Source organism: Pygoscelis adeliae, unplaced genomic scaffold, assembly GCF_000699105.1.
Source record: "Pygoscelis adeliae isolate BGI_AS28 unplaced genomic scaffold, ASM69910v1 Scaffold32, whole genome shotgun sequence".
Classification (NCBI taxonomy): Eukaryota; Metazoa; Chordata; class Aves; order Sphenisciformes; family Spheniscidae; genus Pygoscelis; species Pygoscelis adeliae.
In genome coordinates, this window is record NW_008824368.1 from 1,917,800 (window position 1) to 1,932,351 (window position 14,552).

A 14,552-nucleotide genomic window follows, 5' to 3' on the forward strand; every position below is an offset into this window, starting at 1 on the left:
GCTCTGGGGGCTGTACTAAAACTGAGGCACCTGGAGCAGTTGTTTTGGTGCTTACTAGATGAGGAAATTCTGACAGAAACAGGGAAATAGCTTTTGGGGAGTAGCGGTGAACGAGCAGGAAGGTATGCAGGGGCAGATCTCTTTTTGAGGTGGGAAAGAAAAGCTCGAGCTTCCTCTGGAGGGTAAGGCAGAGAAGGAAGTGTGTCTGAGAATATGCTAGCTGCACCCAGCTTGCAAGCTTCTGACTGTTCATGAGGTTTTACCTTACAGTGCATCCATGCTGTGTGGTGCAGCGCTGTTTTAGCAACGTGTGAGTCGGGTGGGGTATCTGTGCAGGATTGCCAGGCAAAGAGAAAAGCTGGGGTCCCTACAACCAGGGCACAAAGTTAGTATGAAGAAGCACCTCCGCTGGTTACTTCTGCTCTTCTCAGGGCTAACTAGGATGCAGCAACCTGCTGACCTGGCTAGTTTGGAGCCAATTCTTTTAATTTGCTGAGGGTGGTACTTCCTGCGGGCCATTCTACTGCATGTTGCACAGCTTCCCATAGTGAGTTTTCCCCTAATGGAGAATACATCACCACATAGCGTGGATGATGTGGGGTCAGTGTGGTCTCTCAGATGAGACTAACAAACTACACTGCATATTTATGTTCTAATATCTGCTCTATAACTTGCATATTACTTTCTGTGAGAAAAGAGTTTAAAAACATGGAGTGAGGTACTAAGAGGACTGTCGGCTCTTAGTGTGTATTACACATATATATGTGGTGAGACATTTCTCTGAAGATCCTTTCTTTTGTGAAAAACCTTTATGATCAGCGACAGTAGTGTGACTTGGAATCGCGTGGTTTATTGAAACAGTTTGTAGCTTTGTGTTGCAGTGTCAGAAAACAGCAAACTAACATGGACTGCTTATATGTGTGGTTTTGTTTGTAGATATTTGTGTAGATTATTTTTGTTTACAGGAGTTGTCTTACAGGTCAACAATGCAGGATGTATGGTGAATAACAGAGAATTAACTGAAGATGGACTTGAAAAAAACTTTGCAACAAACACTTTGGGTGAGTATTGAAGGCTTAGTTCTGAAATATACTTATTTTGGTTACAGAAGTGTGTTTTTTACAGCTGGGTTCATGAGGTATGTATTCCTGCTCAAAGAGGGATTATACCATTGCTATGCTAGGGAAGGAGCAGGAAAGGAAAAGAAGTATTACAGCTTGTTTGGAGTGTCATTTTTTTTTAATTTCTCCATTTTTCAGTTGTTCTCATATCAGCACCTTTATCATAGCAGCAGTGGACAAATGCAGATAAGATTTAATTAAACTGATTCTGAAATTTGCTAGGAAACTTTGTTCCAAGCAGTGCTGCTAATGATACTCTCTTTGTAATAAGTGTGCTCCTGTGGCTTGGGTAGAGGTTGGAGCACGTTCAGATATTTAAAAAGACATTCAAATGTTCCAGTAGGCTTGAACAGCCCTGTTTGATGTAACAGAGGCGCTGTGTAGGAAGACTGTGCCTTATGTAGTGCCCTGGACGCTCTCTAACAGATGCAACATCTAGTCAAGTGATACTGGGTAAGTCTTAGACACTCTGCATATAAGGGGTGTATCCCATGAACTGTGTGGCGGAGGTATAAGAGGGACAAATTAAGGGAAGCAAATAAAGAGGGAAAGGGGAGATGTGGATGAGCAGGGAAGACAGTGAGCAAAGTGGAAGGTTCCCATGTAATAGCCATGGAAAAGATGTGAGCAAACAGCCAGCCAGTCAGCAGAGAGAAGAGCTGTCTGCCGCCCTTGATATCTGTAGGGCTGAAAGCTGCACCTCTTGCAATGGGAGATGTGGTGCTTACATCAACAAACAGTCCTGACACTCTCTTTTCCCTCTGCCTCCCTGCAGGGTAGGTGGCTTTCCCAAGAGACTGTCTTCAATATATTCAGAAGTGATACATTAAGGAGGAGCTGTGGTGCTTTGTTTCTGTGTTTTCCTCCTGTTCATCAATATCTGGGACGAGGAAAGGGGAAGCTTAGGCTATAAAGATCAGGCATTTTTAGAACTAATATAGCCTGGAAACCATTGTTGAGTTTTATTCTTAGCCTTTTTCCTGTGTTGCTTCCTTAACTCCTATTTACTTCTGAAAACTAACATTTTAGGTATAAATGTCTTGTGCTTAGCTTTTTTTTCCTGCAAGTCTGACTGCATTAAACTGACAATTAATTCAAGTATAAAGACACAGATTATTAATCTTCTGCTAACATTCTTCTGTTTCTCGTGGTCAAAATTCAAAATGAATTTTATTTTGCCGTCAAATTTCCCCTGGCTGCAGAAGTACAAAACTTCTATCTTGAGAAATTTATTCACCTTAAATTAGTTTAACCCTCTTGTTGGTCTTTCAAACAAAAATCCAGCAATGCGCAAAGGTGCAGTTCTTCCAGAGAGAAGCAGAGTGAAACAAATACAACAGTCTGAACATGAAAGCATGTTTTGGTTTAGTTTTAAACATTGAGGAAATTAATTGCTGAGGAACTGTACTAGCGCATCACTTGAGTTAGATTTTTATCACACAAGTAGAAGCAGCAAGTTCTGCTCTCCCAGCTGTAAATCAGCCTCATTAGAGATATACAGCTGCACAGAGGAAGCTGAATTACAATTGTAGCGAATTAGGAAAATACCCATATTATCTTTTATGAATGTTACATATAGATCTTGTTTATTCATCTGTGTATCACTTGCTGTATGACTGTGTAAGAAGGTCAAGGAGGTGAATGCACATTTGAGCAGATAACCTAAAACAGGTAAGTCGTCCTCTGTTGACCAACTTCTGCAGAGTTCAAACAAGGACTGGGTTGTTTGCTTAGACTGGTTCTCTCTCGGCAACAATAAGGATTAAATTTCAAAGCTTTTAGAACAGAGCGGGACTTGATTGAGCTGGAAGAGGCTGTCTGTGCAAGAGAAAGCTTCTGTGCTTGCAAGTCAGACACACGTGAAGGACCAATGCTATCAACAGTGCAGGTTTTTTTTTTTCTTCAAAATGAGAGATGGGGTAATAAATCGTATCTGCTGCAGTCATAGCAAGAGAAGGCTGTATGGAGAAATGCATGTCAAAGTAGATGCTGTGTTAAGTCATTTCCCTAAGCACTAGGTACCTTTGGGTGTACTTTACTTTGGAGAAGTTATTTCTTTATCAGTAACTACCTGTGGTTATAGGTTCCCAGAGAAAAACTTGGCTAAATTACATATGGCTGGTATATAGGTTGGCTGTAAACTAGAATGTGGTCTGAGAGAACAAGCTAAATTCCCTTCTCTGCCTCTTTCCCCAGAAAAGCTAAAGCCTGAATGCTGACATGCACTCAAAGCCCCTCTTTTGAAAATCTGCAGTTGTCCCCCTCGTCAGCAGCATGGAAACAATAACTCATGACTGCCTGACTTCTGTAGAAATAAGGTGGAATAATATTAATATTTTTTTCAGATCTTGACATGCAGGATGTTCCTTCCATCTTTCTTTGACTGTTTCTACCCTGGATCTTAGCTTTGGTCTAGTAAAGGAGTGTGTAGGTTGTAACTGTCTAAGAACGCAAGACTCTGAACTATAACATGCTTTAAATGCAGAGCAGAGTTTTTGAATTCCGTACCTGAGATCTGATTAACACTTACATAAGCTGTAGAATTGCTCATTTAGGTGTCTAAAATGCTGTGGAGCTTTTAAATCCAGGCTAGGAATATTTTCCTCTTGACTGACTTGTTAGTCTGTTTTCAGATATTTTGTATAATGGATGTTAGAGTTCAGTTCTAATTGATCATCTGACTTGTGGAACATGCTTTATATCCTGGTTAATGGTTGGACTCGATCTTAAGGGTTTTTTCCAAACTAAATGATTCTATGATTCTATTCTATGATCTTTTCTTGGACATATATGGGGCAAAAATGAATGCATAAGTCCTCTGGTAGATGTGAATATGTACAAAAATAATACTGGTTAGAATAGAAAGTAAACCTCCCTTCATGTGAAGCACCACTGACTGGCTAATTTCAGCTCACTGAAATAGGAGGTATAGAGTCCTCTCTGGTGGTGTTAGAGTATACAGGTGGGTGAAAGTCACGAAAATAAAAAATGCAGGTTGATAGTTCAGGCTTTGTATGGTTTGTTTAGTATTCAAGTTCAAACTGGAAACTGCTTTGGGCAGGCAGTGGCAGCTGTATCTGTGCTGGTGCCTGGCACCTTTAAAATGGGGCTCAGGCACAAATGCCACATGGCTTGTTGTGGTTCTGTTGTTGCTGTCACATGAAGTACCTTACCTTTTTTCCCAGCTAGATCCCCAAGGATTATTGCTCTGATTGCTGGAGCTGAGTGAAGGTGTGGAGAGCAGAATAGCTGCGGAGCACTTAGACTGTAATGTGGGAGCGCTAGCCAGACATGAGTCTGAAATGGCACATTGCTGATTGAATCACACCTTCAGTATGAAACTGAGCGACTGGCTTGTGGTAATGTGGGCTGATTTCCTGGGGAGCTGCTGATCCTGATGGGCAGATTTTATTTGTGTATCCTTTAGTTTGTATGTTGTTGCCCTTAACATTTCCTCCTGTGGGCTGGCCTTCTACTCGGGGTTGTATCCAGGAGCTGGGCAGCGACAAGCAATCATTTCTTCTGATGAGACTTGCAGACTTCTGAGTCAACACTTATTTTCTTTTTTATTTTATTTTACTTGTTTTAGTAAAACTCCCAACAAAGACTATTCAAACAGACAGTATTCAACCATTTTGGAAAAAAACCTGTCAGCATTGGTAGGCAAGTAAAGGCAACAGAAGCGTGTTCTTATTGAAGCACTAGACATTTAGCTGAAACAATCCCTGTCCCTCTATTTTATAGCCTGCCTTACTTTACTTTTACTCGACACATCTTCTTGCTTGACATGGAAAAATGGCATATATGTTACATTTTTATTGCTACTTACCAGCCAAGGGGATGAAAAAAACACACTCAGAGATAAATAAGTGATACTCCCAGTACGCATCTTTTCTTCAGTCTAATGTGCTCTCATGTTTTAATAATATAGCCATATACATTTACTCTCTGTGCAAGAAGGGGTGGGGCCAGAGGAAATAAGATGCTTTTCTACCGCAGTAGCAGTACAGCCCATCCGTGGCAAATTGCCTAACCTGTATGGATATTTGTCAGTCTCTTCCCTACGCATAAACCATATCTAACTGGTGTTTCACACAAGCCAGTGTTGCCTGATGGACTGTGTTCTGAACTACTTGGAATTCAGGCAACTTGGATACCAGCTGTCAGTCTGCCATAAGATCAGTGCCTGATCTTTGGCAAGACAACCTTACCTGTGAAAAGGAGACTACGATACCGATTCTCTTTCTAAAGAGCTTTGAGACGTATGGATGAGAAGTGCTGTGTGAAAGGATAAGGTTGACTATAATTGCAAATCAACTAGCTATACTGAAGCCTAGGTTCCCAGGACAAAGAGGAACCCTTATTGAGCTGAGCTTTGTAATTCAAGGGAAATGCAAACCTTTGTTTTGTATTTCATGTTCATTAGCTCTTCCCATACACTCACAGTTATTGCTAGTGTGGTGGAATTGGCCCTCAGAGATAGCACACTAAAATCTTCATTCCTGATCTTGTACTCAGTAAACAGACTCAGGGATCTCTCTTGGAACTGCATAAATTGAAGGCTTGAAAAGATAACCAGGGCAAGGAAGAATGTCAGTTCGGTTTTTTTGGGTTTTTTTTAAGACTTGGACATAAGAGAAGTAAGCCAATTTAACTGATTTTTACCAGATGAATGAGCCATTGAAATCTGTACAATAAAGGTGTTTGGTTTTTTGTTCCCACTTTTTTCACAGTTGAAATAACACTGTTCCTAATAATACTGCAAAGCTCAGGCAGATGGAAAACTTCACTGAGTGTGGTGCTGGCTGCCTGCCCTTATCTGAATGTTAGCAGATTAAAAACCTCACCAACAGTTTACCACTAATTGCCAGATAGAACATCAAGCAAAAACTAATCTAGAATCCACCAAGACACTTGGGTCTGCAATAATTGCATCATCAATTAATTTGATGTTATAAACAGGTAGTGGCTTTACAGTATTACTTCTGCTGAAACCATAATTTTCTTTATAAATCAATTTTAAAGTACAGGTTTTGGTGTGACTTTAAATCTGTAAAGCAGATAGGAGTATGTGTGCATGTACTATTATTATACGTGATATCCTGTTGATTTCCAAGTCTGAAATATATATGAATCCTAAGGAGTATTCCAGGTTTTAGCAGGCTAAAGCTGAGTTACAATGCCAGCATTTTGGAAATCTGCCTTTGCAGTGTTTGTTTATATTTTCTGTTAGGGCTATTCTATATTTTGCTTAGTTTCATGTTCTAGTACAGAAAGATTTGTAGTCTTCTGTGGGAAAGACCAGTGTCTAATACACTGTAGACTTCTGTCCCTTGCACGAGGATAGCTTTCACTCTGGTTATGCTGTGGTAGAGATGGTGAGATCCACGGTGAACTAACTGTTGGAAGAATGTGCAGAGCTACCTTCCTGCAAGACCTAACAATAGAGTTTTCCATAGAGTCGCCTCAGCTTCTACTTCAGGTCATGTGAAAGGTAGCCTAATTTTATTTAGGAGTTTATGAAGCAGACAGGCTGATTTTTGTAGTGTTTTGGTTTGTTTTTTTTTTTAAACAATTTAGTGTATGAATTGAATGTTTGTCTCCATAACAGCTCCTCATTTTCTACATTTGCATCATTAAAGTTTCACTCTGATTGTGAAACCACTGAATTACGGCTCATGCAGGTTGACAGAGGAGTTCACTGTATGGAGTTAAAAACAGGAGTTGTTAATTAGAACACAATATCAGATTACTCAACTAAATTGAGATGATCTCAGAGCAAGTGGAGCAATTACAAAACGGGCCACAAGGGAATGCATGCTGATTCAAAATTTTTTTTTTTTTTGAGCAAGTAAACATGAAACTTAAACATTATTGTGATCAGCCCTTGGGAGGGAGTATGTATGAACAAAGTGTGTTCTCATTAAGTGCCATGCTCGTTGCTTTTACTGGGATTACCATGTGCAATGCACAGGCTGACAACCCACACTGTCTAATCTACCATATGATAGAGTTGGTTGAATGGTGTGTGATGGTGGAGTTGTTGTGTCCTTATAGGAAGGCTTTAATTACACTATATTATATATGATTTCCTATTATGTGAGCTCAGCTTCAAGACGTAAAACTTACAGGAATTTTTCCAAAGAAAAGGAAATGTTGAGAGGATGTTTATCTTTAAAAGAACTTGTGCATCAGTCCCAGGAGCCTCTTTAACTGAATAAAACGTGGTCAGCAAGTACTGTGTCAAACCCATTACATGGAACAGGGTTGTAGCTTGTCCAGTATGTTTTTCTAGTCAACTCTTCACCTCAGCAGAGTTCAGTGAGGGTGAGATGAAATCCCGTATGTGTGGGTGATGGACTGGATGCTTACTCACCCCCTTCTGCATTCCTTCTGCTTCTGAACAAGCTCCCAAATTCATCCTTCTGGCCTTCTTTGTGGCACAGCAAATTCTCCTTTTCAAAGGGAAGTGTATACTGTTTTGCTACAAAAATGTTGGTTTTTTTTTTTCCACCTTTACACCAGTGGGAGCCAAGGTTTCAGGCCATGTAAACAATATACCTTCCAATGGCAGGAAAAGGTGATATGGAAGAGTCTGACCTCTGTCACACAGTCATAAATGCAGGTAGTACAGCCATGTGTCCAGCACTGCCTTGTAGGTGTACTCATAAGCTCCCTGCCTGCTGGATCTGAGATGCATGTGAGAAAGAGAGGCTGCTGCTCAAGTTTCCACCGTGTGAGTAATTCAAAGTAGCCTGTTCTTTTCCACAGGCACTCAGACTTGTGCAAGAAATGGGCCGTTAAGTCCAGGAGAACTGTTCAGTTGGAAACATCCTGCTCCCAGTTGCCATGCTCCAAGTGCAAGGTCCTGCACCTGGGTTGGGGCAACCCCTGGTATCAATACAGCCTGGGGGATAAAGGGATTGAGACCAGCCCTGCCGAGAAGGACTTGGGGGTACTGGTGGATGAAAAGCTGGACATGAGCCAGCAATGTGCGCTCCCAGCCCAGAAGGCCAATCGTACCCTGGGCTGCATCAAAAGCAGCGTGGCCAGCAGGTCAAGGGAGGTGATTCTGCCCCTCTACTCTGCTCTGGGGAGACCCCACCTTACCAAAGAGATTCGGAGCTACTGGAGAGATTCCAGCAAAGGGACACAAAGATAATTAAGACATTGGAGCACCTCTCCTATGAGGACAGGTTGAGAGAGCTGGAACTGTTTATCCTAGTAAAGAGAAGGCTCAGGGGGAATCTTATTAATAAATATAAATACCTGAAGGGAGGGTGCAAAGAAGACGGAGCCAGGCTCTTTTCAGTGATGTCCAGTGACAGGACAAGAGGCAATGGGCACAAACTGAAACACAGGAGGTGCTGTCTGAACATCAGGAAATACTTTTTTACTGTGAGGGTGACTGAGCACTGGCACAGTTTGCCCACAGAGGTTGTGGAGTCTCCATCGTTGGAGATATTCAAAAGCTGTCTGGACACAGTTCTGGGCAACCAGCTGTAGGTGGCCCTGCTTGAGCAGGGGAGTGGATCAGATGACCTCCAGAGGTCCCTTCCAACTTAAACTATTCTATGATTCTGTGTGTCCCCAAGGGCTCTCGATTCCTCCTCTGCCATAGATACAACTGCTGGGGAACAGGCATTAGTTAACATGGTGGCCTCAAGGCTGAGCATCTCCATTTACAGAGTATCTGCTTGAAACAAGGACGTGTTTTCTCCAGGATCCCCCAGGAGTAGTGGCAGTTCTTCTTTTCTGGGGAAAAAAGGTCTTCCTTTTGTTTCTGGCAGAATCCCGAAGGTCCTCTCAGAGGAGGGACAGGATTACCAAGGTACCCAATGCTTAATGCTTTCAGCGTAAGGCATGTCACTGTTGATCATCGCCTTTCCCTCCACGCACCTTTGTGTTCTCTCTTGGTCTTTTAAACAATAAAAAAAAAAGAAACCCCAGAAAAATCTGTACGCTTTGAACACAGTGATAATTAAGCATTAATCACATTTGATATGCTTTAACATTTTTAACTAAGCTCTGTGGGAGGAGGTTTCTCCTTTCCTTGACACAAAAATCATTTTTGTCTGTTAAATGTACTAGAATGCTGCAGTGTTCATTTTGGAAAGGCAGATGTCCAGTACATTCATATTAATAAAAAATTATTAGCAAGAAGATATACAATTTGGATGTTGTCTTGATTTCCTTAAGTGGGGGGAGAGGGGAATGTAGTTTCTTCTACCAAATCAGTCTTGGTTTTCCTTGCAGTGTTTTGTTGTTTGTTTTTTTTTTTTAACTAAAATAAGAACATTTTCCTTTTTTGTTTTTATACTGTTAATGCAATTCATGTTTTTATAAGGACTGTGGCAGGCAATACATTCATTTGTGGCTTCCCCTTTTACTTAGAAATTCATTTCTGTATCACTGCATGCTGCAATACAGCTGTGCTTGGCAAAACACATGCCATGAGGCACATGGCTGTGCCAGGCCTCTAGACTGGCTGTACTTAGCATTGTTCCTATTTGTTTGAACGTGCTAGCAAACTATGTGCTAGCTCTTACATGAATAAAAATGTGGGGTTTCAATTGATGATGGTGTATTCCAAACAACAATACACCTTATTAATAAGGTATATCTATTCTACTATTATTGTACTAAATTTCTTGTCCAGGCTGTTTTGCCTGACAGACCAGCCTATGCAAGTAAAAACATATAATATCCAAGTATATATGTTAAAGTACTAAGGAGTTTATGTTTGAACACTTAAAAGGGGGACAGTAGTTGGTGAAATATTTAGTAGTGGGAGAAATGAAATGCTTCAGTCTTAATGGCTGATGTGTCACATCTGTGTGTGTTTTGAGATACTAGTGCTTACCATAGGAAGCTGGGGTCAAAACTGGTCTTTTTGTGCTCTGTTTCAAAGCAAATGAGCAAGCGGTTTTGTGGGGCAAAAAGACTGAATGCTTTGGCTCTGTGGGATTTACTGAATTCTTAATAAACTTGAGGAAGAGAGGAGACGCTGGCTTTGCAATTAGTTTGTGGTTTTAAATAAGCACATAAACTTCTGACAAGCTGCAGTTGCTATAAGCAGGATTTTTGGCATCGAACGCTTCTCTCATCCAGCTGGAAAACAAAACAAACCCCAGTTGTTAATGAGGCAATGTTAGTGCATTCATCTTTGCATCCCTTTAGAATTAACAAGCCAACATGAAGCCCCTTAGAAGTGTAAATTAATCTGCAGGACAGTAAAATCAAGCATCCTCATGGCTGGTGCATTGCAGCTCTGCCTTTAGGAAATGCAGCTTATTTAACCAAGACAAGATGTTACTTTGCATTTGAAGAATCCATAGCAAATCCAAATTTAATCCAGGCGCTCAGCTTGTACTGAAGTGATTTTTATTTTTTTTACATCGTGGCAGTCTCCCATAACAATCAGCAGTAGTTCTTGTTCTAATGATGTCATCGTTCAGTCTCCCCGCCACTACCAGGGGAGACGTACAGGCTCTCGTTATTCACTGGCAACTGCCTTTGCTTGCATTTTCTGCTGAAGACAGGCTGCATTTACTCATCTGCTATGCATTCGCTTTGTTTGATTTGCCAGGGTTTTAAATACGTTGTGTGCATATGGATGTCCCTCTGATTATATAGAGAAAATGAAGACTGCTGTGACTGACGGGGGAAATGAACAGTTTGTTCACCAAGCATGTAACTTGTTTGATTTTGGTAGCATATTTATAAACGTGCTGTATTTTAACTGGGTGATCTCATTGCCTCTGTGGAAGAGAGGTTATAAAGACACATGCTGAAGTCTTCATGTCTAGTGAAAAACACTGCCTCGGTAGCTCATGGAAAAAAATACGTTTATCGCTGACATAGAATTGTTGAACTAGAGCCATTTGTGAAGAGACAAGAGGGAAGCATTACACTCGATGAAGAAACACTAGACTAAATGGGGCTAGATTGATTTTGAATTAAACATTTTTTTAAAATACAGTTTAAAGGGGGGGAAAATTAAAAAAGTATCTCTGAAGAGATAAACACAAACAAAAATCCCTGTGTTGCACTTGAGCGGGTGAATCATCACTAGGTGGGTCTGAATCAAACACACTAGCAGTTGAACAATGTTTTGAATAACAAACTTTGCTGGTCATGGTAACAGCTGTAATGAAATATATTTGTGTGGTGTGTACAAATCTATGGCAAATGAACATGATTAAAGTGGGGAAGGACACAGTTCAGTTTCCCCACGTAATCTTAGCTCAGCCTTGGGCACGCAACATTAATATTTCCCCCCCCCCAAGGGTTCCTTATCTTCTGTAACAGTCATGCTGGGGATTTGAGAAGCAGTTTTTGTGTGCAACACAAATCAGAAATGTCGGGGTACTCTGAGTGAGTTCACAGTGAGAAGGTAAAAATGGATGAGTCTTAAGTGCATATGCAGGGGCCTAAGAAACACAAGTGTGAAGCACAGTTTTCTTCCCTTGTTCCATGACCTGGCATATATGTATGTATGTGCCACACATGGAGTGGAAATGCATTCTCTATTTCTTCACTGGTATCACCTCACCCACGAGGAAATCCATACCTGAGCCATTTTGCTTTCACAGTCATGGCTGGAATGTAGCGATCAGTTTGCTCTACAGGTACAATAAACATAAAAGTCTATAAAATAACTGATGTGCCTTTTGAAAAGTATGCAGCAGTGCGGACCACTACGAGTTGAATAGGCGTATTGCAGGTAAAACGGCAAGAAAATTATTAAATTCAGATGAAGTTTCAGAAATAGATTTTGTGATAGGAGATGGAGAGAGAAGAAAGCTTTTTTAAAAAGAAAAGTTAATGTTGGTGTCTGTCTGTCTTGTAGGTACATACATTCTGACAACTGCCCTGCTGCCCCTCCTGGAAAAAGAAGCTGATGCCAGAGTGGTGAGTTTGCGATGCGGTTGAAAAGTAGTGTTTTACTATTCTTACCTTCTGGTTTGTGACAGCATTTCGTTGACTGTGCTAGCAATGCAGGATTAGTTATAATGCTGTAAGCATCTCTAGAATCCTCTTGGATTTTGCTAACAGCAACCTCCTTCTCCAAGGCAAAGCTCCTGCCTGCTACTCTCAACCCTTCGTTGGAAAGCAGAGTAAAACTCTTCCTTTGGAAACTTCCCTTTTTACTTTCCCTGGGGCAAGTTATCTCTTGCAGCATAGTGCAAAATACCTGTAACAGGAGTATAGGCTTAAAAGAACTTTGTAGGTCTTTGGTATAAAACTGGACAGGAGGTACATTTTTTTAGATGAGATTTCCCAAGTTTTATATGGTGTCTCTTGTTTTCTAATTAGCTTCTATAAATGCTAAATATAAACTACAAATAGTGCTATTCTGCTATTTTCTTTCTCCCAATTACATTTCAAAAGGAAGAAGCACAAAGTTCCCTGATGGAGTCAACACCACTTTGAATGAAAATAACTTTCTAAAAAAAATTCTATGTCTTCCACCTCATCTCCAGGTATGCTCCATACATGAGCACAAGCATAGTGCGAAGAGTATGCAGAGGAATCCTCCTCCTAGGGACTTCAAAATACGGCCTGAAGACCACATTACATGCATGAGTGCGATTGTGGGGAGTTCCTGGTTTTGCTTTTCATCCATTTGCTTTTCATTCATTTGTTTTTCATTCGATTACAGATAACTGTCTCTTCGGGGGGCATGCTAGTTCAAAAATTAAACATATCTGACTTGCAGTCGGGAAATGGGACATTTGATGGAACTATGGTGTATGCACAAAACAAGGTACAGTCCATGGTTTTGAGAACAAAGCCCAGCACTTGTTTGCTAGGTAGTTTATACCATCTGCTTTGCAGAAAGCCTGTTTTTCACTGTTGCTTTCCCACTGCATCCAACCCGTACAGAGCTATAATCTTCAGGAGTATGATGGCATGCACTTATGAGTGCATGCCATTTTGTGCGGAGAGTATGGCTAGACTTTCATTTGATTTGATTTAAGTCTCGAGGGGGAAAACTGTCTTTAGCTGACAAACCCTTTCTGCCTGCTTAGTTCTTACCTACAGTCTGCAGCAAGTAGATGTGGTCAATAAAAGCAGTGTTAACCACTTTAAAAGTAAGCTTGTGGCCAGGATATGGATTGCAATGACCATGGTGGTCTCTGACAAAATCATCCGATAAATCCAATCAGGATGAGAAAGGGTATATTTCGGCTATACGTAAATGCCCTGGTATTTACAGCGTATTTGGTGTAGTTTATCTCCCTGGGAACTAACTTGGTGGACAGGCTATTGAACTTGATGCTAGTCTGGCTGTTTTTGCTCTATCCTAGAGACAGCAAGTTGTCTTGACAGAACAATGGGCAAAAGCTCACAGAAACATCCATTTCTCTGTTATGCACCCCGGCTGGGCAGACACTCCAGGTAACATCTGCCTGACACTCTGACTATATTTTTTTTCTTTCCAGGTTTAGTCTAAAAGCAAAGAGAAATGAGAGGTTCTGGTAGATTTCTCCAACAGGTGCAGTGATTTCTTGGCTCCAAACTGGTACTTGAAGTAGTTTTCTACCCCCTTGGTAACTCGGTTCTGCACAGTGTCTGCTATCTGTGTGTAGTCAGAGAATAATAATGGGCGATGAACGGTTCCAGCCCCACGCAAATGCACAGCAGAGCCATAGTGCATTAAGCTAACCTTTAAGTTACATTTTTAGTGGGACTGTTCAACACACAGGGAAGAGCTTTTGCCTCTGTGAGTACCAATGCGCAGATGTTGGGAATTTGCAAGGGCATATAGGAAAATGGAGCACGCACCATTGTGCAAGCCCTGTTCCTCTGCTCGTCCTCTAAACGTTTATTGCCGTCGAGAAGCGGCGTGTTTGGCCAGACAGCCCTTTGTCTGAGCTGCAGCTGTTCTTCAGTGATTGTGTCTCAGCAGGCGGGCCAGCATCAGTTATCCAGTATGCATGTTGTGTTCCGCAATATGTTACCAGCCCCTAACGCCCAAGCTTGGGATGCAGACTAGCAATCCGATCTCTAGGTCTTTTCTAGGGATGCAGTTTCCCAAATTTGCTTCTGATGACAGAAGCATTTACCCCGTCTACATTATGCTTGAAAACTGGCCTTTCCAACTAAATATCCTAGTATTTATTTTTCTTTAAAATACATTTATTTTTGCACATCCTTTGTGGATTTCAAACCTAATGAAGCATAAAGTTATCCCACCTTAAAGTTCAAGGACTCTCCAACCCCCAAAAATAAACAGCTGCAGGGGGTGGGCCTTCAATCATCACCTGTTGGACAAAATAAAAAGAATCCAGAGTTTAAACATGAATTATGTTATTGGTTTAGGTACTATTCACCATACAGGTTTTAAATCATAGAATAGTTTAGGTTGGAAGGGACCTCTAAAGGTCATCTAGTCCAACCCCCCTGCCATGGGCAGGGACAGCT

At 41.2% G+C, this 14,552-nt stretch overlaps 1 protein-coding gene across 1 annotated transcript in view; it reads left to right on the forward strand.

Annotated features, from left to right (window-relative positions):
* DHRS12 (dehydrogenase/reductase (SDR family) member 12) overlaps positions 1-14,552 on the forward strand; it is a 44,171-nt gene that overhangs the window by 25,069 nt on the left and 4,550 nt on the right. The window contains exons 6-9 of the mRNA XM_009319973.1: positions 980-1,061; positions 11,974-12,035; positions 12,787-12,891; positions 13,436-13,526. Of these exons, the coding sequence (XP_009318248.1) occupies positions 980-1,061; positions 11,974-12,035; positions 12,787-12,891; positions 13,436-13,526 (340 nt within the window). The remainder of the gene's footprint in view (positions 1-979; positions 1,062-11,973; positions 12,036-12,786; positions 12,892-13,435; positions 13,527-14,552) is intronic.